Raw genomic sequence first — 25,147 nt, 5'->3', positions numbered from 1 at the left:
ACCATCTATGACAGTTGTTGATAATGAAGTTAAAACAAAACATTATTAATAGTCCTCATTAGTTTTTTAAATAGTAATATTAGTTAAGAGTTTACCAAAGTACTGTCTGCCGGCAATTTAATTTTGCAAGTGTTCATAGCACTCTCCACCAGTAGGCCTTTACAACAAGGACAATTTCTCATGTCACAGTAGGAAAAGCACAGGTGTAGATAATAGAATGAATGATGGCTATATTCCATTTAGCTGCTTTGGTTTCAGGGTCCCAGACTCCCAGTACTCATGCAGACTCACTGTCACAACTTAAACACGCAACTGAATTACAAAAGAGCCATCACAGCAACTAGTTACTGAGGATGTTAGCGTTGCCTCAACTTTAATGTTATTAGTAACACCTGTACTTTTCCCAGCGTGCTGCTGACTATTATACACCATTTCTGTGAAGGGATGTAGTTGTGAATTTGTATGCACCACAAATGTGATTCCATCCACCTCCACTGTGAAGCAGTTTTGAAAACAGGCATCATGACAAATTAAACAAAATGTATTTACATGGCTAAATACCATCAAGGGTATGCCAGAACATGTTTTTGTTGTCGTTTTTGTAATTTTCGTGAACTTCTCCTTAAGCGGCTCTCTAGCCACCCCAGACCTACACCACACCACACATTTTCTTTGATATATTTCAAGAACAGGTTTTATTGATGACGCACCCAAACATCTATACTGTAGGAATACCTTCAATGGGCTAGATTCTCTTATTTACATAACGTTTCCACAAAGTCATACAAATACTTGGTAGGTTTCATGTCAAAGTATAGATATAATACATTGAGAACTGGGAACAGGGAATTTAAATGTTTTGTAAAGCAACTGTCACAACAAATCTACAAATGAAAATGTATGATAGAAAATAAGGGACCAACCGTTAAACTCATCAAACTACTGCAAAACAAGTCCTACTTCAAACTCTGTACAAGCGAGTTCTCGAGTGTCCATGAAATCAGAAGGAAATGCAGCTCTTTTATGTTTCTGTCCTCAAGAGTTCTGATAAAGGCAGATGTCTAATGTAGTTGACAGTAATTCTTTCAAAGGCAAGGATGAGATAAAACAAGCAGTTTGTACAGCGAATCTCGTCCTTTTTGTTTGCTGCCTCAAACAAAAGAGAAGTGTGGGATGTGAGGAAGACAGTTCTTCACTTCTCTTGTCTCTTTTGAGGGTGGTTCTCACTTGATGTGGAGCACTTTGTCCTCTGTTTTTAATCGTTTGCGTCTGGGCTGTACAAAGTCGTCCTCAGAGTCATCTGTGTCATCATCCTCCTTTTCGTTTGTCTCCGCAGTCTCCTCGGGTTCAGGTGTTTCAGGGAAGCTCTGCCCTGGGAACATATTCTGTAACTTCTCCTCAAAGTACATGCTCACTGCCTCACCGGATATCGCCATCTCCGATCCCGCCTGCCGAAAGATGAGGAGGAGGAGGAGAGGGTGGGAAAGGAAGGGAGAGGAAGGGAATGAAGAGTGACATGGAGGAAGCGGGTGTGAGAATACCATTGAGCAGGAGGGATGAATGGGTTGAGGCAGAGAGGAGGAAGAGGAGAATGAGGAGACAAATTAGATCTGGTTAACACTCCTGGTGGCAGGGTGGCCCTGGCTAAACCTTGCTGCAGAGATATCCTGCCTCCCTGTCCCACTGTGGCTCCATGAAGCATTTCCACAACTCACAGATAAGTTTCAACATTTCAAAAAGGCTGGCTTAAAATACTTTTTTTCGGGGTCAATGAATCAACCAGCAGCGCATGTTTTAAACGTTGTTAGAAACCTTTAATGCCAGTTAGACCAAAGTTAACATTCAAAACATTTTTTTTTTTAAATCACTCACACACAAAAAACAACAATTCTGTAGATGTTCTCTTTTCTTAATGAAAAGAAAAGCCTTATTAGCTATCCAACATCCCCTGATCCAGCAACAGGAAACAAGCCCTAACCCAGGGGTTCACTCACATTAAGAGAAAGATTGTGATGTCACAGTCAGTACATCCTTGGTTTTTAGAAAGCCGAGGAAGCCAAAATCCACCTTAGAATGAACCATTCATGTGGTCACACCCTGAAATGAGAAGTTCCAACCCTGCAAACTGTCTCACATCCACATAGCTGACCAATCATGGCATGACGTGGAAGTGAATGTCTTGATTGCTGGTTTCGCAAAGTTACAGAAATGGCTGGAAACAGCACCTCCTAATCCAACAAGCAGTGCTGACAGAATAAACTTCAAGACCTCTGATGTAAATTTAACCAAATATTAATACATTGAGACATCTTTAGACATTATCAGGACCTCCGGACACCCTGCAATCTATCACACTGTTCTCATCACCTTTCATTAAAATTAAATGGGAAGAATGTAATACATTTTTTCAGCCTTTCATGTGTAATCGTTATAGTTTGAAACTCTACGACTGCCCAAGTCTTCTTGTCATGATTCTCTAAGGTGAAGGGCAAAAACATTTCTTGGAGCGTCAGTGGGAGGGGACAGGACATACGTGCTCTACTTGAAACGTCTTACCTGCGTATTAATCTTTTTCTCCTCATCATAAACCTGGATTATTCGAGACATCTAAAGAGGGGCAATGACATTACAACAAACACAGTGAAGCAGCAGGGGGAAGAAAAGAGTTCACAGCAGCACAGGCAGGTTAGATAACAGATCAGAAATCTGTTTACAGCCTACTGTGCTCAGGTCTACAAGGTGCGCAACACTAAGTACTGCAGAAATTAACAGCAAGTCAAGTCTACACTCAGTCTTAGGTCTTCTTAGGTCCATCTAGTCAAACAGACAACAAGAAACTAAAGATAATTTTAAATAATCTCAAATTCAGTTTGGGGGTACATACAATATATATATTTTTACATATACACATTTCACACAACTCTCAAAGGTTCTATATATTGAGAGTATGTGTCAAAAATTTAGTCTTTACAACTGATGTAATCACAGGAACGAATCGATCATAGATTATGTAACTGTAGCTGACTGAATATAGTTTATTCTTGAAGTAGGAATGCTATTAACATTATCAAAGCCCTCAATTAAACAGTGCTTTAAGTACTGCTGCTCTCCACAGCTCTTCATTATAACTTCTGATAGCTTCTGAAAGGCAGTTTTTTTCCTGGCAAGGACAGCATTAAACAGGACAGCCCTTCCTAGCTAACATTTTATATTTTGTTGGTACAAAGTAATCAGAACTTTTTCTAATTCCCACACTTATACAAATGGCTTAGATACATAACAAAAATCCCATTTGTAAATTATTACCTACCCAAGACCGACTAATTGCTCAACAGACAGACCCAAAGCTGTTCCAAATGTCAGAAGAAACATCTAAAGGCAGTTTCTATTATTAAAGTGAAACTGATTCTTTAATCATACAAATTCAATTTTTTTGTAATAAGATTTGTTTGATTGAAAACCTTCAGTTCTGGAAGATTAAACAATAAAAATAGCTTTAATCCATCTTCAGTCTAGCCCTTCATTTTTGTTGCCATGAGTAATTACACTCTAAACAAGGACTTCCTTCTGCTCTCATTACTTTAGCAAAAAGGGACTTGAGTAATCTAATTACATTACATTGATGATGTCTTTCTGCTCTATATTGTTAAGTTGTTTAGACTAAAATGACACAAGGTGTCTCAAACATTAACATCCTTCCCAAGTTAGATCCTGGCTTGCTGTTAATTTTGGTTAGATAAGAACATTATATATATGGTGAGGTTGTCCTGCAAAGCTCAGAGCCTTTAAGATCACCATGAGTCAATGGTAATGTCTCCGGGTAGTCTGTCTCCAGACAGTGTTCACTTCTCGATGAAACAGAAGCTCCCTCATGTGGTTGGAAGGTATAATACATGATGATATACACTGGACTTTATAGTAGACCCATATCAAGCAAGACTGTGTTCCAATATACACAGAAGGTGTATGGTATCATAGGTTATTGAACGGATACCCACACCAGCATCCACATGTAAAGAATCTAATGAAATAAATACATCCAATATACATTCAAAAATATCATCCCCCATAAGAATATACTTAAAGATGAAGTGAAATATGAAATAATTCAGTGAACACTGTCATCCATTAAAACCCAAACTTGTGATTTATCAGTGTGATTCAGACAGTGTTAACAGGATTCAAACAGTGCTCGTGCAGCCAGAATGAAGTTAAAGCAATGACGCCTTTACACTCCATCCTTCAACAGCCAGTGTTAGTAGGTGGATAAAACTGGACACTCTGCAGGCTGTAAGCACGACTTCCTTTACTAATGTCAGGCTGTGTCTTCACACAAGGTTGGACTAATATATTGGTTTGCACTGGCCTTATTGAAGTGATATATGGAATGAAACACTGACATATGGACACTGTTTAATCTGTTTTTTTCATTGTTTACTTACATTTCTGGAAATTACTCATTATTAGTGTTTTAGTATAGCTTGTAAATAGTCGACTGATTGTATCTAAGCTATGTAATTAGCTGGTGGCAATTTAAACTTCAACTCATATCATTCTGTCTGCATGCACACACACAAGCAGATGCCATTTCCCAAAGCAGGCTCAAGACTCATGCTGCTCACCTCATTGTACTTGGCACAGTTTTTAAAGATCAGGCGCATGTCGGACACAAACTCCTGGATGGACTGGTAGTACTGGGAGCTCCGTAACTGCAGCCTCTTCTTCACCCTCTTCAGGTCCATGGGCTGCTTGATAATCTTGTAGTAGTTCGGCACCTGGTTGAAAAAAAGTGGGTCAGACAATTGCAACAATGTGGCTTGCAGTCAGACAGCAACAATATACTCCAAAGGCCAGTGGAACTACGGTTTAGGTTTCGGGAAAAATAACTTTGATGCATGAATATTAGTTCTAGCAGGGAATCTAGTGATTTCACAAACAGGTGGTGACTGGTCAGACCAAAATGCACTGCACCGTCTAAATTTATTATTGGATAGCTTTACAGTAGAGACAGCCAGGAAATGTGGAGATAGTACAGGAAAACATGCAAGAAAGCCCACACCCATAACTAAACTGGGGATGAAGCATGACATTGCGTGTGCCCAAGACGAGAGGTACACACTGCTAAACAGTAGGGTTTCAACTAATGAATAATCTCAATTTCAAAAAATGGGAAAAAATGTCAATCAGTGTTTCCCAAAGCCCAAGATGACATTCTCAATGTTTACTCTTATAGAGGGGTAAAGAGACCACAAAATATTAGGAGTCAAGAGACTGGAACCAGAAAACTTTTGAGTTTTTTAATCACTCAAAATGACCAATTATCAAAATTGTTAGTGATTAATTTAATAGTTGACAGCTAATTGATTAATCATTGGCTGACTAAACGTAAAATAATTTAAAATAAAAATGTGTTGCAATGTTGTAGCAAGGAAGCATGGAAGAAAAACACATGAAAATGGTCAGAAATAAATAAGGCTCATCAACAATATTTTCCACTTGTCACAAGTATGTGGAAAATACAAATCGCCTCTCCTTTCAACCATCTAGAAAACTTGTTAATCAGACGTGATTACGATTGTCAGGCACCTGCTTTGCAAACATGAAGGCTATATGAAATTAGGTTTATTTGTAAAGCTCTTCATCAGAAGAGTGCCTTAGCATATTGTGTGAGTTCATAAAATAATGAGCCTGCCAAGACTAATCAATGAACTAATCAGTTATTGACCACAGGGAAAAAAATGATACAGTTTAGCAAGCAAAACACAGTCCCAGCACACAGGATACAAAACAGCTGCTGCCGTTGGTGTTTGCAGAGCATTTCAAAATTCTCCTGGTTTGCAAAAGACTAAAAGCATTTGGAATTTGAACTAAAGTGCAGTTGATTCCACAGTAAAGTAAACATGTATTTATCTGTGGAAACCATGTGTACTTCAAACATCTTTGTTTCAGAACAGCTACAAAGATGAGAGTAGATGTGGACTGAAAAAAGCAGAGGAGGAAAAATAAAAGCTTGTCACCATATGAGAAATAGAAGTAAAAGAACAGGACAGAAGATACAGGATAGGGGCCAACAGGTAGTGGAACTGGCTGATCTGTGTGTGTTTGTGTGTGTCATGTAGAGCTACTTACAGAGCTAGGAACAGGTTTCCTGAAGCCCACGCTGAGCTCATGACAGAAGACATTCAGCAGGAGCCGTTCACATCTCTGCAGAGAGAGGAGGAGAGAAAATCAACTGCCTCGTTCTTATCAGGAAAAGGCCTTTGAGCGTGCAGTGGCTGTACTGACCCTTTGGTCCTCAGGATTCAAGCTCTGCTCTCCAATGATCTTCCGGCTGTCTTCGCAGTACTCCAACTCAGGGCTGTTGAGACTCCGGCAAAACGTGCAGAGAAAGTCACCCCTGAGATTAAAAAGGAATAAAGTCACACTTTTCATATTCTCATAAATTTGGGAATGCCCAGGCTGTAACAGCGGTTAAACTGTAGTTATAAAAATACATCACCAGAACAGAAAAAGAAATCACTTTTAACGATCACTTACTTTGGTAAGATTTTTATGGTGGGTACATGGCATTTCATGTGGAACACTTTGGGACAGCGGTCACAGCACAGCAGGTCACCACCATTGATACAGACAGCGCACCAATCTTCATTGGGATCGTCTTCTTTCCCACCAGAGTTGTCTGTTCCAGCTGACTGCCCCACTTTGGTTTCTGTCCCCTTGTCTAAGTTTCCATTAGTGAGCGAAGCACCGGCTTTGCTGCTGCTGTTTTCGGCGGATAACGAGGTAGTGGAGGTCATAGTGGTAGTGGAAGGAGAGGAGCCATTTAGTCCAGAACAAAGGGTCTCAGACTGGGGTTCTGTTTTGATGCGCTCCCCTAAAGCCTTGAGAGCATCTTGGCCTGCAGATATGGCTCCCAACACAGGGAGGGGGCTGTTCTCTGGGCTGCTCATCTGGTGGAAAATGCACACAAAAACATTAGACTGTTTTAAGATGGTATGATAATCTTAGAATTATCTGGCCCATTTTTACACACACATATTACAAAACTGTCTGTAAGGATGGAGCACATGTATTATTTTCATCCATTTCCCATTTTGTCCATACTGCATTCTCTTGTGACGCTGTGTTATTTAAAATGAGAGGGGCATATCTGAGTATGTCTAAGACAAACGCAAAAGCATTTTTACCAGTATACGCCAATTAATGTAGTTAGAGGGATCCTCTAGTTCTGGTCCATTAAGCCATTACCAGTTATCAGGCATATATTGTTTATACTCAAAACCTTCTTATTTACATTGTATATTCAGCATATCTTACTGAGGACATTTGTCTGTTGTTTTGGGTAAGATCATAAATAACTAAACAATGTTATCATAGTTCAAGTACTTTTACTGCACGCCAAAACAGCCCTCCTTCACACCTAGGCTGTCTTTCCGTTCACAAGATGTGAGGTTCCAGTGACCTTTGACCTCCAAAATGTAATCATTTCATCCTTGAGTCCAAGTGTGGGTTTGTGCCAAATTTGATGAAAATCTCTCAAGGCGTTCTTGAGATATCACGTTCACAGGAATGGCCCAGACTAACATGAGGCGACAGTGACCTTGACCTTTGACCTATGACGTACTTGCATATGGATACATAATGCCTCAGGCCCTGGCTATCGTGGAGGCATACAAATTCAATATTGTCCATTCCTAGTTAACACATTCACAAACCCTAGAGCTTCTTTTAAAACTAACTCTTGAAGAATAGTATTCATACCATGCATGCACTCCTGGCATCTTTCCCCCGCTCCGTCTTCATAGAAGAGGCTGGGCAGCTGTAGCTGTCTTCTGTACCAGGCTCCTGCTTCACCCTCACCTGCTCCACTGTAGCTCCACCTCCTGCCCCCGCCCTTCCTGCAGAGCTACAGCTTAGACACACAATAACAAACCATAGAGAAGTTATTAATGCAATTGCAAACTTATTAATAACATCAAATAGATAACTACTAATTTCAACTCAAATCATTTGTTCACTGAGACTATACAGGGATCATAACTTCTGTGACTTGATTTTTAATCTACTACATAAGAAGACAAAATAACTGTCTGACCCACCCATCCTCATCTCATGTATCTTTCAACAGATATCCCATCCCTAGTTTCAATTTGAAAGCATCTGGCCAAAGATCTGCATTATGTATTGGTGGGTTGGGTAATAGTGTGAGATGGTAGAAGCAAAAAATACAGGATTTTTGAGCGAACACCCGATCTCTACACCATTTCCAGCCCAGTCTTTGCACAAACCTATGCTGCCCTCTATTGTCTTTCATTCTCATACACATATAGACACACATTTTGCCATAATTGTGGCATTATGCTGAGAGAGACAAAGTGCTCTGTAACATCAAATTAAACCAGTAACCATTGTAGGAGTTTCGAGTTAACCTCAAATGAATACTCACAAAAACTGTAACTTTAACGACCAAGCATTCACAGTCTGCTAATGTGTCTATTACACTAGCAAGTTTAGCCATTTTCCTCTGTCACATGCAGCTACGTTTACCCAACTAGTGACAAATTAAAGGTTTGCTTAGTTAATTTTCTACAAATGTTTACAGGGTGTTTTGCTTTAAAAACAGCTTGGGATCGTCTTACCTGCCTCTGCTGCCTGTGCTGGATGTGCTAGAAGGTCGTGCTGGTGTGTGTGCATTCGACAGACCTGCAGATAGATAAGAGACAGGAAACAGGTGATGAAACAACAGTGATCACTTCTTATTGTGCAAGTACATGACAGTTTCATTTCTCCAGAGTATCTAGGAAGGAGATACAGGATATGATAAAGGGATGGGCAACATTCCAATATTTCACACTATATCATTTTATATCATAGTAATGACAATCATGTAATGGTAATTTTCTGCTTACAGAATTATCACTTTTGTGGCTAATCCCATTTATTACATACAGTCATGGTCAAAAGTTTACATACACTTGTAAAGAAAATGTATGTATGTCCTGGCAGACTCGAGTTCCAATGATTTCTACAACTCATTTCCTTGTGATGGAATGAGAGGAACATATATTATATTTGCTGGGTCAAATATATACATACAGTAATTCTAATATTTGGTTAAAAGTCCCATGGCTATTTCCCCTAAATTAGGTGCTTTTGATAGCCATCCACAAGTTTCTGGTAGTCCTCTTGCTGAATTTTTACCCATTCCTCTTGACAGAATTGGTGAAGTAAACTAAATTTGTTGGCTTCCGGGCACGGACTCGTTTCTTCAGCTCAGTCCACATGTTCTCGATGGGGTTCAAGTCAGGACTTTGGGAAGGCTCAGTTCTCATAGATGTAAATGAACACGTGAGTACCTGAAGATCCAGACGAGTGTGTGGACAGTCCAGGTGAGGGGTTCATGTCCACTGAGCCAAGCTGATGCTGCGTGCTGGCTGTGATGTAACGAGACAGAAGGTGCCCAAGGTTGCTGGAACCTGCGTCCTCCAGCTAATGATGCCAGAAAAGTATGTTACTCAAGAGCTCAATGAATTTCTCCATATGCTGCCTGGTCAAACATGTATATAAATACACTTTTTTTTTTCTAATTTTCATTTTAATTAAAAAAAATATTTCGACTGGCAGAAATCTAAAAGTGGTAGGTGAATAAAAACAATGTTATGGATCCTACCCTGGTTGAATCAAAGAAACATAGTTAGAATATGCGCACCTGAATGGGCGGGATCTCAGGTAGGCAGGGCAGGTTCTCAGGATTGGTGACGGAAGGGATGAGCTCGATGGGACCTATGATGGGGCTAGCAGGGCTGCGGTGAGCGTGGGCACCAGCCATACTGGCACTGGTGGGACTTGTGGGGTTGGCATTATGTAGGGATGCCACTGGAAAAGGGCCTGCATGCCCCGGGTTGGAATGCTGCACAGAAAAGAGAGAGGGAGGGATGGAGGACAAAGGAAGGAGGGGAGGAAGGACAATGACAGGAAAGAAGGGAAAAAAGGAGGGCAAGAAAGGAGGGCAGACAGAAACAATGATCATGGTCATTCACGCAGTTTTATAAAATATTCTTTGTGGTAAAACAACATAGTTCCACGATCATGCACTTGGGTGACAACACATGCTGCACAAGACACACAAATGACAAAGTAGGAAAAAGGTGCCAAACCCCCGATTGTAGTAAGAAACGAAACCTTTGGTGGCTCATCTCAGATTCTATAGACATCTGGACACAAAGAAAAAGGAGCTGGATATAGTGGGGGTTCCTCTTACCTAGTCTTACATGCAGGCAGTGTACATTTTATACTGTACATATTATTTTACTTAAGCAAATAATCAGATTTATATGTATAGATACATTACTAAGGCAGTGTGATGTGAATGAGGAAACAATATATTTGCACCATGCTAAGAAAATAGTGTAAAACAACTTTTTTGATTGAACAACTCCGTTTTATTTTGGCTCAACTGCATCTTGTGTAGGGAGGTTCAGATATTTCACTATTTAATTCAAGTAATTCAATCTAATTTAATTAGCCATTTGTTTGCATAAAATAATGCTAAAAAATACATTTTTATGTTTGAAATTCCGTTTTTACCGCCAAAATCAAACCTGTATTTATTGTTTTCAGTACAAGCTCAAGTACATTGAAACTGAATAAAAAATGGACATAACATTTTAATTTTCAATTTAATTTTGGCAGAAAATATGCAAGTTAAAGGTTCCCTGTGAAGTTTTAGACCTCAAGTAGAGCTACGGATCTGTTTTTCCTCAGAGTGTGTCCCCATTTGGTTAACTTGTACATGTGCATCAGTCATGTCAACAGCGTCATTCTGTTCCAGTGATCCACAGGTGGTGGTAACAAGCTAAGATAAGCTGCAATGTGACGACAAAGACCGGGGGGGGGGGGGGGGGGGGGGGGGGAGGAGGAGGCTGCAAGCTAGTAAACATAGATGTAAACAATGCTGGATTTTAAATATTTTACAAAACCCCACGTCTATGTCCGTTGGTCTTCCCATTTATCGTTTTGCATTAGATGCATTAGATAAAAAAGGATGTAAACAAACAACATACTGCATATACTGTATATTATTTCTGAGGCAGGCTGTTAGGCTCTGTTTGGTGTCATCCTGTGTCTCTATAGTAATTGCTATTACAGTAAGACTGACATTTTGGGTTAAACAATTAGTCACATTTGCACATCAGTTTCAGTTAATCCAACATTAACAGCAACAAAAGTGTTAGACAAAAAACAAAATAAAATGTACGACAAATATCCAAATCCAAATCTGTTTGTTGATTTCCATATGGTGAAACTGGAGTGTGTTTGTACTGACCTGTCTCTGTAGCTGAGGCTGCATCATGGGGGGGTACTGCTGGCCATTATGTCTCGGCTGAGCCGTAGGCATTCTGCCCTGTGGTGGACCTGGGAGACGCATATGGTGGGAAGAAGGGTACATGGGGGGACCTGGCCCACCATTCATGCCCCCAGGCCCTCTTGGTAGCTGCTGCATACTGATGAGCCTGGGAGGCTGTCAAAAAAAAAAAAAAAAATCACACAGACCATATGAAAATCAGATCATTGGATACACATAATCATGGCAATTCATTCAAACAGCAGAGCATTTTCAGGGTCATGCAATTATAGGAGCAACACATATTATTGCTGACATGAAAAGTAGATTTATGGATTCGCCGATCTACAGAAAACAACCAAAGACTTAAATTATCAATTCATCACTTCAAGCATTTATCCTTGAGTAATACCAAATATTAACTGGTTGCAGCTTCTTATATGCTATGATCTGTTGTTTTTCCCTGTTTTAACAACACTAAATCACATAGTTTGTATCTTCTGTCCTAAGTGACCTTAAGAGACCACTATGGGTTCTTGTCTTTTATTACAGCCATTAAAAATTGTAAAGACCAAAATAAAAAAGAAGAGAAAGAGAAGTAATCAATTCATTTGATTTTCATTTATTTTTGTGCAGAATAAAAATCAACTTCTTGAGACTTCAACCCTTGCTTGAGATTGGTCAATTTGTTTTTAAGTTCCAATTAGACCTTTGACACCACCCAGGTTTATTTACTTGTTGCATGCAATGCTATTTTGCTGCTGGTTCTTAAATCTTGAATAGAAAGGTGTTCCTTTAACAAACCACCGATTACTTTTCACTCAATGTACAAAAACTCTAAATAAAAATAAAAGGTAAGAACCTGCTTACTGTATCTCAATCAAGTTCAAACTCTCTGTAAGTTGATTTCCTGATGTATTGAAATTAACTGAAACAGATTCCGAAGGTATGAGCTCAATCCAAAAATGTATGCTTTCGAAAATAATCATCAACAACGTTAAGAAAGTAATTTCTAGTTAATGACCTGAAAAATGCAAAACACTGGTATGGTCTAAGAAGAAAAAACTGAGAAAGAACCCTTTCAAGAAAGACCTTCTAAGATCTTCTATTTCAGCCAATGTCCCACATGTTGTTAGGGGTTTTTTTTGGATTAAGTCTTATGGAAATTTGTCACTAAATCCCTTCAGATGGCTCCATTATGAATAATCCTGATCTCATATAGACAGACTCTGGTAAAGCTCTCAACGGTCTGGACAGAATCTTATCCAAAACTAAATATATTGATAAATTTATTTTTTTTAAAATGGAAAACAAGACATTTGGACATTTTGCTTATCCAACCTGGTGCAGATTTTTTTTTTTTAAATCAGTATATTTGGACAAGTCACGCAAGCAAACAATTGGAGCAAATTTCCACTCTATTCCACAGAGGTACATTGATTGGTGAATGTATTCCGTACCTGCTGCTGAACCAGAGGTGGGCCTGACTGTCTCGGGTGCTGCTGGGACATTTGGGAGGCGATGCGCATCTGTTGCTGGATCTGCTGTTGGTGTTGCTGTTGTTGTTGTTGTTGATGTTGATGCTGCTGCTTCTGCTGTGCGTATGCCGCCTGCTGCATGTGCTGCAGACGGAGCTGCGCTAGGTTGATCTGTCCTTGGTGTTTGCCGGGGTGGCTTTGGCCTGTCGAAATGGGCGGTCCTCCTACCATCATATTGGGCGGTTGTGCAGGAGGAGGTGGCTTCTCAATTACCAAATTACCTACAATAAGAGTAAGAAAGACAACATTAAGAACAATTTAAAGAAGTGCACCTGCATGAAGTATGAAATATTCCTTTACTTAATATATGCAGCAGGGCACATTGATCAATTGCTCACTGCTTCATTTTCATGATGTTTATGGCCATTATACAGCAAAGCAAGACTATCTGAACTTAAGGGCAAATTATGACAGTTCTCAGTTGTAAGCTTGATTAGAATAAATCAATAAGAGACCCAAAGTCAATATTTAAAAAGGGATTAATGACTGCTGAGGGATAATAAGTAAAAAGGCCTCTCTCACCTAGATTTACCACGTTTTTGGCCCAGAACGTGGGATCACAGAAGAAGCGCACAACTCCGTTGGCCTGGGGAGCTGGCTCCAGTCGAGCCTTGAAGAGCTGGCGAAGCTGGAACAGGATCTACATGCACGCACGCACACACACACACACACACACACACACACACACACAGAATAAGCCTGGCTATCTCGGAGCAACAAATAGTTCATTTGTCAACATGCCATTTGGGAGCATTACCCCACAATCCCACATTAAGTTATCTCAATTATCTAATTTGCTGATGGTCTTGTGGTAAGTAGTCAAATCCACGTGGCAAAAACGTCCCATGTTTGAGCCCAAAAGAAAAAAAAATCTCATCAACATAATGTGGGGGAAAAAAAGCTGGTTCTGCAAGTTTAGATAGTAGAAAAGGCTGAGCCATTAGAGTACTCTAAATAAAATGACATGTTCTTAAACTTCTGCTAATAGACTTCCAGGGCAGCAAAATACCAATATACTAAATACAACCCTACATCTGATAGTTTATTGCAGACACATCTTAAATATTCAAATACAGAATTTAACACTATAACTGGTGACACTTCTTAGGTACAGAAAAAATATTGGATCCAACCAAAGTCGAATGCAACACTCTATCATGATCACACACGACGTAGGTTTTAGCCTCTTAAACTACTGAAAATCTGGTGCTCAAGAGAAACATACCAGCCTCTTGCTGTAAAGCAGCGCTGTGCTGCTCCCAGTAGTGATGGCCCAGGAGCAGAAGCTGAGCACATGGTGGATCTGTTGGGCCAGCTGGGTGGTATCTTTGTGCTGAGCCACAAGCCTCATAGTGCGCTCTTTGGTCACACTCTGGACAGAAAGTGAGATTATTCTGGTTAAATGAATGAGCCTTGACCAAGCCATATTGCTTTCCAAGCTACAACAAAGATGTTGGCGTATGCATAGAGATCAATCAGATGATGTGATTAGATTAAAATGTAATGATCCCTATGGGGGGTTTGGGTTATTGCAGCACTCCAGAATAGAACGCAGCGAAGACAAACAATTAAATAAATCACAGCACAGCTAATGGGGAAGTAGTCAAGTATGACAGCGTATAATATACAACAAACTGGATTCAGTGATAGAACCAAGTGAAGAAAAACAAATCACATCACAGTTGTGATAAAGCAGGAGGACGAAATTCAAACTATTTTTAATTCATGGGATGAAATATTTAGTAAACAGAATTAATTTTTTTTAAATTATTTTGCAGCACCTCATGAAGCTCTGAGTCAGACTGCCTTTTATTAATATTATCTTACCTCCAACTGCTGCAGTAGGGATTTGCCCTTCTTGTTGATCTCATTAATTAGAGTAAATACTGCAATTTTAATCTCGTGCTCCACCTTCTTATGTGTCTCATTCAGCTCTTTTAACCTGAATGAAAAACATACAAAAAAAAGAGAAAATGTGAAAGAGAAATGAGCCAGAATTACATATACTGACTGCATATGTCAGGTGTTAACATATAGTGAGTATCTCAACAGACAGCACTGGAGAGGAAGTTGATGAAGAAAAACCCGCACCTGCTTTGCACCTGAGAGACAGAGTAATGGACGTAGTTCTTCTTTTCCTGTAGTTTGGTCACGCCGGTCTCAATGATGCCTTTCTGGTTCTGGAAAGCCTCCTCCAGGAACTGGTACCTGACAGACGAAGAGTCACTAACAGTCATCAACAACTTTCAATGAACTGAATGAACATGATTTTACTAACTGTGTCAAAAAACACATTCGGCCTCTAGGGACGAAATATCATTAGAAGTTCACAAATGGGCCAAAATGAAGAGCCCCTGTCAAATGGGAATGTTCGCAATTTAATCACCAGTGCTAAGGAAACGTGTGTGAATGCAACTACTGTTTTTGCCATCATAGGTAAAAGCATAATTAATTTTCTGTCCTACTAAGCTGGATCTTCCATTCACCTTGCAAGATGTAAATCAATCCCTGATTAGATGACTAAAATGAAAAACCAGCAGGGCTCCAGATTCAAATCACAAGGATTTCAAACTACTGATATCATCCACCAATTGCTTTGTTGGAAACCAACCTAACACTGAAGATTTTATATGGTGTTCTAAATATAGAACAGCAAGCCGGATGGTACACCAGCTGATAACTTAGGTCGGCTCCCTGCGTTCCTGATTTGATTTAACACCTTGAGAGGATTTCGAGATATGATTCCAAATGCACTTGTGGTCAGTGCTAAAAGAAGCACAGAACAGGGGTGTGATCAGAACTCGTTTTGTTGGACTTCGCATTGGCTTTTATAGTAGTGGATATGTTGTAGTCTAGCATAGCCAGACCTTTCCAGAGCTTTTTGTTCATTACAGTAAATGCCACTGAAATATCAAGGGGCATATGGGGGAGAAATTGCCTTTCCTGAGGTTTTTAATCCTTTTTCCAATTATGTAGCTAGGTTTTGCTGGCTGGGTTGACTAAAGCAACGGTGTTATTACATGCAATGTCTGAATAGGCTTGACAAGACAATGAGCTACATAAATATAAGTTAGTTGACAAATGCGGGAAAAAAAGATTTATACAGGACTATATTGCTAGGCCATTTATATCCACTATTTTGACTGCCTTTTTATCACCAACACATCTTGAAACCTTTTGGTCGGACTTGCAGAAAAGCTGTTGTGTGCAGTCACACTCCCAGTTCCACAAACATTAAGGTGACCACATGCTCCACTGTGATGGATTACCTGTCTGAAGCATATTTCAGCTCCCTGCAACTGATTTTCATAATGTACTGAAATGAGCTACGGTAGGATATCAATCACAAATCTTACGCTGTGATTTGGGAAATTGATAGCAGTAATGCTGAGTGTATGACAACAGTAGTTAATGGTCTGAAACACAGTAAACCAGTCTACAACCAATATGCAAATTTGAATTAACATAAACATTATAAAATACCAGTCAGAGAAGGTGACAGGTGACAGAGAAAACTAGAAATAGTATAGATGTGTGTTACGATGAGCTACCTGTGCTCCTTGTGCTCCAGCAGCTGGCAGTCCCTACAGGTCAAAGTGTCACAGGTCTCACAGTAAAGTTTCAGGGGCTCCTGCTTGTGGACGGGACAGAAAACAGGCCTCTGCCCTGACGTACTGACGGACTCTATAGACACACAGGAGAAAAAATGTCACTGATGCTCATCTGTACAGAGAGAAACATCTATGGAGGCAAATTAATCATAGAAACCGGGGACAGAACTAATGAGACAAAAATCATCGGCATGAAAAGAAAGTTGCGTCAAAGTAGTTGTGTCTGGGTAGAGCCTCAGGATGTATGGTCCCCGAGCAAGAGTTACCATATCAGCAACCAGACTCTGCAGCACTGTTACCATGGCAACACCCCATCAGCAGCAGCTTCAACTAGGGTTTGTCTTGTTGAGAATTCTGCAGTTTTAGCTTCAGTAAACATCGGTCTGCCCTTCACCGTGTGGGTCAGCCATCTTACCTGAGGCGGCGTCAGCGTCAGCATCCTCCTTCGTGCGAATCTTGTGATCCTTGGTAATTTTGACCCTCTGGTGGGCCTCCACACAGGTCTTACACAGCCATTCTCCACACTCCACACAAAAGCCTATGGTTCCTGCGTTGTCTTCACAACTTGTGCACACCTTGAGAAGATAACACCAATAAGCATCTGAGAGAACTCTACATAGAATAGTATTGGTGCTGAATGGGAAACTCCTAACAATGTGTCTCAATACTGATGCAACGCATTAACAGTACTTGTTTAAGGACAATGTAAAACACATCCAGGTTGAAGAAAATGTCTGATGTCAAAGTACTAACTTCCTTATATTGGTAGTTCTGTGAATAGTTGCATAACTTGTATAGAAAACCCAGTTTGGTGTATTAAAGCCTAAACTACATGGTGATTGTCATACTACACAAATTCTAATAGCAAAAATTAAACCAAAAAGTAATCCACCAGGTACCACTTACATTTGATATTATTATCACTGTGTCTTTAGTCAACACTGTACTCCATAAATGTATTTTGTGAACAAGCATTACTTGATAAAAGGTGTCAGGTATTGCAATCTTTTGAAAAGTATGGTCTGATGGTGACAATAACTAAATGGGTTCTCTAAAATCAAGTGGTTCATTTGAAATGTGAACATGATTGTACAATGCAAAAATTGTGTCAGAGTAATTGATCAAGAGAGTGGGGTTTATTTGGTGGTGCTAAAGGAAAGCCAGAACAATCAAAACAAAACTAAGCTCCGTCATATATTCGGAAAAAGGGATTATACAATGATTAGTGTATAATCTGATTCTTAGTATTTATATATGCTATGAGCTAAACTGAACTTGTGCATAACTAGATAAACTGGCCTGATTCATGGATTCTTGTATTCATTTTATTATAAAATAAAATATGAGAATATCAGGAGACACTTATGTACAAAACACCATGAGCACAAGGCCAACTGTTCTGACATACCTGTGCAGACTTTTCATCAGACGTGCTGGTGGCTTCTGTGGTATCTTTGACAAAGTAGTTGTCAATAATGTCACTCTGTTTGTAGTCCTGGTGGCACACTGAACAGCGCATAACATTCACTAAAGACAGAGAAGATACAGAAAATAAGGGGGGCCTTGAGTCAAATGAGAATCAAAAGGTCAAACAATGGGTTACAAATTCAATGCTTAGTGACATTTCATTGATGAATGATCTTTGAAGGTAAATTAAAACAAAGCCAAACAAGCAGTAACAATTAAGCTTTTATACAAGTTCTTAGGAAGCCCTACTTTCTCATTTCCTTAACTCTAAGGGAACCTGTTCCCTTAACTCTAAAGGAATGAACATTAATTAAATTTTTTAAGAGGTACTTTGCAAGATCTTCGGAAAACCTTTGTATATATTGTATAAATATTCCGTGAAATGTTTGTGAGATCCTGCAAAACTTTTGTACGAGTGGAAAGGTCGGGTGTCTTCAGGGCGGGCTGCCCCTCCACACACACCAAGCTTGGACGCAGGACTAACATTACTTGAGTTTGGCAAGGCAGGGTTTGTCTACATGCTGCTGGTGAAGGGCAGCCCACCCTTTGGACACCAGGCATGTCCTCTCTCTCTAGCACAGAGACAGTTCAACAGCAAAGAGTGGCTCCAGAGGAGAAGTATGACCCCAGAAGAGAAACAGCAAGACAGTCAAGAGGTACTGCAAGAGCTGAAGATGTTGGTGTGTTTACCAGGGAAACTATAGAGGAAAATACAGGTCACAGTCCCCGGGATTAGCACCAGGCTGGCTGTTTGTTATACAAACCAACCGCAAAAAAAGACTGCACATTATACAGCCTCTCTATGCCTGATTCAAACTGTTAACTAGACATAAGACAACTCATTCCTAAACCTAACCATTCGTAAACCTGATCAAGAGAGGACTTAACAACTAATCACATAAGGGCACTCAGCAGAGTGTCCTTTCTCCCTTCCTTTGGCCTATCCATTCTCGCATCAACCTTTAAAAAAGGTTTCAGGCAGGCAAAGGGCAGACAAAGAAACAAGACAGAAAAGGACGAAAGGGCACAAAGACTTAGATTTAAGAAGGAAAACAGCGTTCCAATGTGTTCAGTGAACAGATACCAACAAGTGGGTCATATGACATAAAAAAAAATAACCAAATGAATAAATAAATGGAAGAACCACTTCAATCTAATAGAGACAGGTGTGTCCTATTTGTCCAGTGTAGTAATAATGTTTGGAATCGCTTTGGAGTCACTGGGTTACATCACATGGAAGCTACTGGGGGCAAAAAGACAATGAAAATATGAAATAAAATTGAAGAACAAATATCCAGTTAAAGATGTGTGTCTTATTTGTCCTGTGGAACACAATTTTGTACTAATTTGGAGACACTGGGTCTCATGACATGGATGCTAATGAAAAAACTGCAATTACTTTCTAATCAAATATTCATGCGATGTAAATAAATCAGTTCAATAGTTGCAATTAAAATAGGTGTTGCTGCATGAAACGAATGATTTTGCTTTCATTACAAACACACATTGGTTTGTCTCACAAATAACAACAATTCATCCTTTACCTTGATCTTGCAGAGATTGTTTTAAGTGTTATTATCTTGATGCCTAAGGTGGTGATCTGCTGATGAATGGCATACAAGTTTTTGGCATTAAAAAAAACTGTCTTTGTCGGAATTATTAACAAAGAAGGTGGCCAATACAGAGGCTGTCTGCATTTGAGTTGGACAGGCAGGGAAAAGCCATACATAAGAGAGATAATAAGAGGCCTACAGTAGACTTTCTGCTTATTTCCATAATTTCCTTAAGGTAAATTCCTGTTATTAAAAAATTCTTGGCACTGTGGGATACCTCCTGCCCATTAATTTGGGGCTAATTGATTTAGTGCTCGTCTCCAAAAGATTAAATCCTGTCATCCTTGGCAGTTTTATTAGAATATTAAATCACTCTGCCAAAAAACAAGGACTGATTCCACTTAATCACTTTAGTTTGCTTTGTTAATGGAATTAGTTGAATTACTGCTATAATCAAACACCCCAACAAATAATTAGTTCAGCACATTAATGTTGGCATTTATTTTCTAAAGTATAATATTATGCACAAGATTAAACTTAAAATCAATTATTTAAATTGAGTTAGAATAATAATATCTCATTCCTGTAGCTGAGGTAAAAACCAGTTTAAGCCGGTTTGAGCCAGACTACACTGGCTTGAGCAGCACACAGCCGGTTTGTGTAAGCTCCAGCTGCATGGGTCCCCCAGTGATTGGCTGTGAGAGCAGCTGGACTGGGATTGCGTTGAGGAATCAACACAACCCCTAAAACCACACACACACAAACAAATGTGCCACACAGCTGTCACTTTGAACTGGAGCAGTCCATGCTCAGCTATATCTCCTGTGTACCCCCTCCTCCTTCAAATCAACATCCACAATTAAAACCTTACTATAAAACAGGATTGGGGTTTGTGTTTCACTACATTCATCAGTACAATCCTCTAGTAAAGAAATTGAGGGGTAAACAAGACTATAAGAATATTTAAGCCCATTAACAGGTTGATTTGACAGAATACAGCTATTGCTTTGCCAAATATTAATTTAGTCATTAAGCATGCACTTGGTACCACTAGTACAACTGATAGACTAGAGCAAGCTGCAACCACATCTTACAGTGGGATCCAAATAATACTAAATTTCCTCAAAACACAGGAAAATAGAGAAATCTCACAGGACATCAAATATCATGCAGATTAAAACATGACTTATCTAGTTATGAAGTAGTATTGTGCAGGTTGATGCAAATCTAACTATGTGCATCAGATAAAGTATTGTCCAGACACCTGACAGGATCCTCTGGATATTTTAAGGTCTATATTAGTGAGACGCAACAACGCATGTCACAGGGTGTCGCATTAACAAGCTGCTACCACCTATTACACCTGACATTACAAGGGGGAAGTAGAAAATGAGGGTGAATTCATGAATGAATTAGTTGATACAGGTAGGTAGCAGGGAAGTTGCTTCTGATATCAGCAGTTTACTCACCTGGCTTTTACATTTCCTCATTTTATGTGTATATTCACATACTATAGCTTCTGATAACTTATTAGCCAGCTTTCCTCCAACCAGGTAAGGAACAGGATTTAATACTATCAATCAGTAGCCTGAATACTGGCTGCTGGGCAGGAATTGCATACTTAGTAATCCTTTATGTAAAGCCAAGTTAATCAATGCTATACATCTGGTTACCAATAAACTTTTGGTGGGATTTAACTGCTAAGGTGGATTAGGTGAATTAATAATTCTCTGAGATGTTTGGACTTTCACAAACTGAGGAAAGTAGTTTGGAAAGACTGTACCAGACGCTGTATGGTTCACTATTATGTTAACTTATAAGAAATGTTGTAAGACTCCTCTTCAGAACTTTCAGCCCAGGAACGACTGAGTCTTGTAGCAACTGTGACCAAAGAACATTCAAAGTGAAAACAGTTTGCCATATCACTTTCAAATTGTAGGGCTGAGTCTTATCATATTAACCACATTGTCTGCTGAAGTGAGATTAAAAGAAACTCTCCCTAAAAACACAATATGTTAATGTTCAGTCAATCCAAACATTATCTAAATCGCAATGTGGTCAAGAATTCAACATCCAGTTTGCAGAAGCTGCAATTTTTTTATAAAAAGGTCAAATGTGCGACACACATTATAATTAAGTGCTGTAGCGTTACAGAGATGGTGTTGCCAACATACCTGTTGTCAGACTTACAATGCTGCTTTGTCCACACTCTTGACAGCACATCCCCACTTTATCTATTTATTATATTTATATGGACATTCATAACTACCTCAGTACCAACTTGCACCTTATGTAAATACTGCCTATATCTCTTTTTATTTTTTTATACCTTTATATTTCTCTATTTTAATCTTCTTTTCTTTTTTTCTTTTAACTAGCTGACTGTTCTGTGTTGTGTTGTCTGTTAAGTGTTGTGTTGTGTTGTGTTGTGTTGTGTATATCTGCTCCACGTGCCTTGCCTTGAATTGCCCCCCGGGGACAAATAAAGTTTTTTGAATTGAATTGAACATTTCTTGTTCTCCACATGTAATAAAACATGTTTGTTTTTTTTGTAGACCACAACAAATGTTACATTGTTATGATCATAGTACTTTTAGCTGAGTGTAAATGAAAACTGTGATGCAAAAAATATCATTCCAACTAATTGTGAATCATATCACAATTGCAGAATCTGTCAAACATATTGTGAAATTTTTTTTTTTTTTTACTACATCATGCAGCCTTACTAAGAAGCAATCCTTTGTGGTGACAGGCAGTGCTGTAAATACAATTCAGACCATGTGATTCTGAAACTCTCCTGAAACCAATACTAATGCAATTCCTGAAAACAGCATTTAGATCATGTGATATCAAAACTCTCCACTGAGACTGAGACTAATACAATTATATCAAGCTTGGTGGCAGGTACTGTACAGAGGTAAAAGTCCACACATGTAGATAAAAACTGGAGAATAAAGAGTAATATGAGCTCTCAACAAGAGTCACTTGTAAGAGTCCCTCCGTTGAACTTGAAATACGACACTTATTTTGTGTACACTGCTAGTGCTCAGGTCAGTTCTACACTGATGTTGTAGCGAATCCAGACATCTGCCAGTATATTATCAGTAGAGTTCCTTTACAAAATGTCACCTGATGACAACAAAGACCCGGGTTTATTTAGCAGAAATCTCCCTTCAAGAGAGGCCATACGAGGATGATAACTGATTGAACAGTTCCCAGTACAAAATGACAGACAACATTTGTCCTTTGGCTGCTGTGACACAGAAATTTCCCCGTTTGCGGGACAAATAAAGGAATTCTGAGTCTGATACTCATCTGTTATATTTGAGGGGAAGTGAAACTCCAAATACCAAAACTATTTTTTTCTGTAGTCTTAGTCTGCTCGCTCTATGAATGAAGCTTTTGGTACACCACTGTTGTTGACTGACTCTTGGGACGCTTCCCAAAAATGTATCAACATCATAGAGGCTACTAGGCAGATGGTGAGATGTGTGCATCTTTTAACCTCAATAAGGTAGCAAACACATGAATAAGACAAGTTTGTGTGTGCATTTAAACAACACAGGAAATTGTATTGAATCCTGCTCAACTAAAGAAAAACAAATAAGAGAACTTATCTCGTAGTTATGACTCAACTTTCTCACAAAATTTTGAGAGAAAAAAATCATAATCAAAGAGTTGTGGACCTCATTATTATATCAAAGGATCTTGTAATTTTGAGTAGGGCTGCACTATTAATTAGAATTTAATGAAAAATTGCAATATAACCAATAAAACATCCTAAACTTGCAGGAACGTGCACTTTTTGATAAAAGTTACATTTGTGACAAAGCAGCATTATAATGAAGTGCTGTAGTGATGCCCTGGCAAACACATTTTGTTTCCCAGATGTAAGATAACATGTTTGTTTGGTACAGACCATAAAAAATTGAGATTTTAGTATTTCAGTTCAAATGAAAATTGAGATGCAAAAATGATTAACCCAGTCACAAACCATGAATCAAATCACAATCGTAAGATCTTTTCAAATACCATATTGTGCAGCCCTAATTCCAGGATGAAGATATAATAATTACAAGAGAGGAGATAACAGTATAGACATATTCCAAAGTTGTATTTTGATACATGTCATTTAGATAACTTGGCATGTATCGATCTATAACATGCTGTTTACATGTACACATGACATCTGGATCCCAAGGAATCCTCTATGGATACTTCTTTACATTTCTACTCCTCCTACTCTACTCTGATTACTTGCTACCGACTATGGAGTGGTGCATTATCAACATTGCTTGATCAGCATCTGTTCATCTTCATGAAATTAATAGTCAAACCAAGAGAGAGAGACTGGCATGACAGAAAGCCACTGGACATCTGTCAAATTAATATTGCTTTACAATTTATTATGGCAAGTATGATAAAGTGAAGTCTGTTGGAAAATTATTTCGGTACCATCATCGATTCGGCACATACATATGGTGCCTTAACAGTTTTTTTCCCAATTAAAACTGAACTGGTGGTTTTGGTTTCAGGTTACTCACTGCCACCTGTTTACTACAGTGGGAGAAGTAATCAACGGTTGGACCAATGATGTCCCTAAGGGAGACAGAAGTGTATTTAACCACAGACACACACGCCACCCTCTTCTGTGCAATGCAATAGTCTGAAATTCAACTCCCTGGCCGGTAAGCATCGGTGTATTTAGGTGTAGTCATCATCCTAGCTGTCTCTTAGCCGATCTCAGTTTTCACCAAAAAATGGGAATTGAAGTTTACCCCTCCAACTATTACAAGCACGATCATCGGACAGACAGCAATTCATCTTATCAAACATCAGATGACAGAGCAGAAGACTGTTCACAGGTAGCTACTTACTCGGGAAAAACTCACCTATGTGTGTGTCAGTTTGCCCGTGTGGTCCAGGCACCTGTACACTTATCTGTCTCTCTGGTTGCGGGATACATTTGAGGCAAAACGAATGCAGACAAGGCAGAAGTTTTGGTTCACAGTCTCGGCTCTGAAGACTTTGTTTACACACTGCGCACGTATCCAATAAATTAATGGGAGCGGATACCGGTGCGGCCGCTGGAGCCGTCGGAGGGGGGGACATTTCAGTGGCGAGTCCGCCACTGGGAGCATCCCCGGCGGTCGTGGTTTCGGCCGCCGTTGGCTCTGCATTGGTACTGCTGGAGCGAACCGGGCTGACGGCGTTGCTAGCGCTACCATTGGCTTCCCCTCCCGCAGCAGCGGCAGCTCCGCCGCTGCTAGCGTCCCCTCCGTCGCTAGTGGGTGTAGGTGCCTCGGTAACGGTATCACTGGACTGTGGTTCTTCGCCAACCTTTGTATTCTCTTCAATGACTATTACCGCATTTTCGACTTTCGTCTCTGGTTGCTCATTTTCTTGCGCTGAAGGCACTGAGTCCGTATCAGCAGACGGTTCCATATCCTCCTCGCCTTTGTTATCCGCCATCTTCCTTCCTCTTTGAACCGCTGCACGTCCTGCGTAACTTCTCGAACCAGGAGTACGTACGTTACGTCATGACGTTAACCAAGACCCGACTTTGTTTATTTGCTTGTTTGCTTGTTCCTATCTATCTATCTATCTATCTATCTATCTATCTATCTATCTATC

General features: G+C 39.6%; 1 protein-coding gene across 2 annotated transcripts; it reads right to left on the bottom strand.

Moving 5' to 3' along the window:
- Nucleotides 1–666: 666 nt before the first annotated feature.
- trim33 (tripartite motif containing 33) lies at nucleotides 667–25,008 on the bottom strand. 2 transcript variants are annotated; one of them, XM_073470169.1, is made up of 20 exons: nucleotides 24,406–25,008; nucleotides 17,902–18,020; nucleotides 16,909–17,068; nucleotides 16,434–16,566; nucleotides 14,974–15,090; nucleotides 14,710–14,824; nucleotides 14,108–14,254; nucleotides 13,405–13,522; nucleotides 12,805–13,103; nucleotides 11,327–11,521; nucleotides 9,710–9,910; nucleotides 9,357–9,489; nucleotides 8,640–8,703; nucleotides 7,762–7,912; nucleotides 6,538–6,950; nucleotides 6,286–6,397; nucleotides 6,130–6,204; nucleotides 4,623–4,775; nucleotides 2,557–2,607; nucleotides 667–1,448 (listed from the first exon to the last, which is right to left on the bottom strand). In XM_073470169.1, the coding sequence occupies exons 1-20, from the start codon at nucleotides 24,983–24,985 to the stop codon at nucleotides 1,224–1,226; spliced, it is 3,561 nt and encodes a 1,186-aa protein (XP_073326270.1). In that variant the 5' UTR covers nucleotides 24,986–25,008; the 3' UTR covers nucleotides 667–1,223. The 2 variants fall into 2 exon arrangements, with proteins under 2 accessions (XP_073326270.1, XP_073326271.1); XM_073470170.1 differs by lacking the exon at nucleotides 2,557–2,607.
- Between the last annotated feature and the right edge of the window lie 139 nt (nucleotides 25,009–25,147).

The sequence above is a fragment of the Pagrus major genome, chromosome 7 (genome assembly GCF_040436345.1).
Source record: "Pagrus major chromosome 7, Pma_NU_1.0".
NCBI classification, from domain to species: Eukaryota; Metazoa; Chordata; class Actinopteri; order Spariformes; family Sparidae; genus Pagrus; species Pagrus major.
The sequence above is the reverse complement of the archived record's forward strand: the minus strand, read 5'-3'. Positions and strand labels throughout refer to the sequence as shown.

Coding starts and splice junctions, on each gene's coding strand:
- trim33 (XM_073470169.1), bottom strand. CDS start 24,985: ATGGCGGATAACAAAGGCGAGGAGGATATGGAACCGTCTGCTGATACG. Junction 13,104..13,404: donor CAAAAACGTGGTAAATCTAG/GTGAGAGAGGCC, acceptor CTCTTATTGTAG/GTAATTTGGTAATTGAGAAG. Junction 11,522..12,804: donor CACCTCTGGTTCAGCAGCAG/GTACGGAATACA, acceptor TTTTTTTGACAG/CCTCCCAGGCTCATCAGTAT.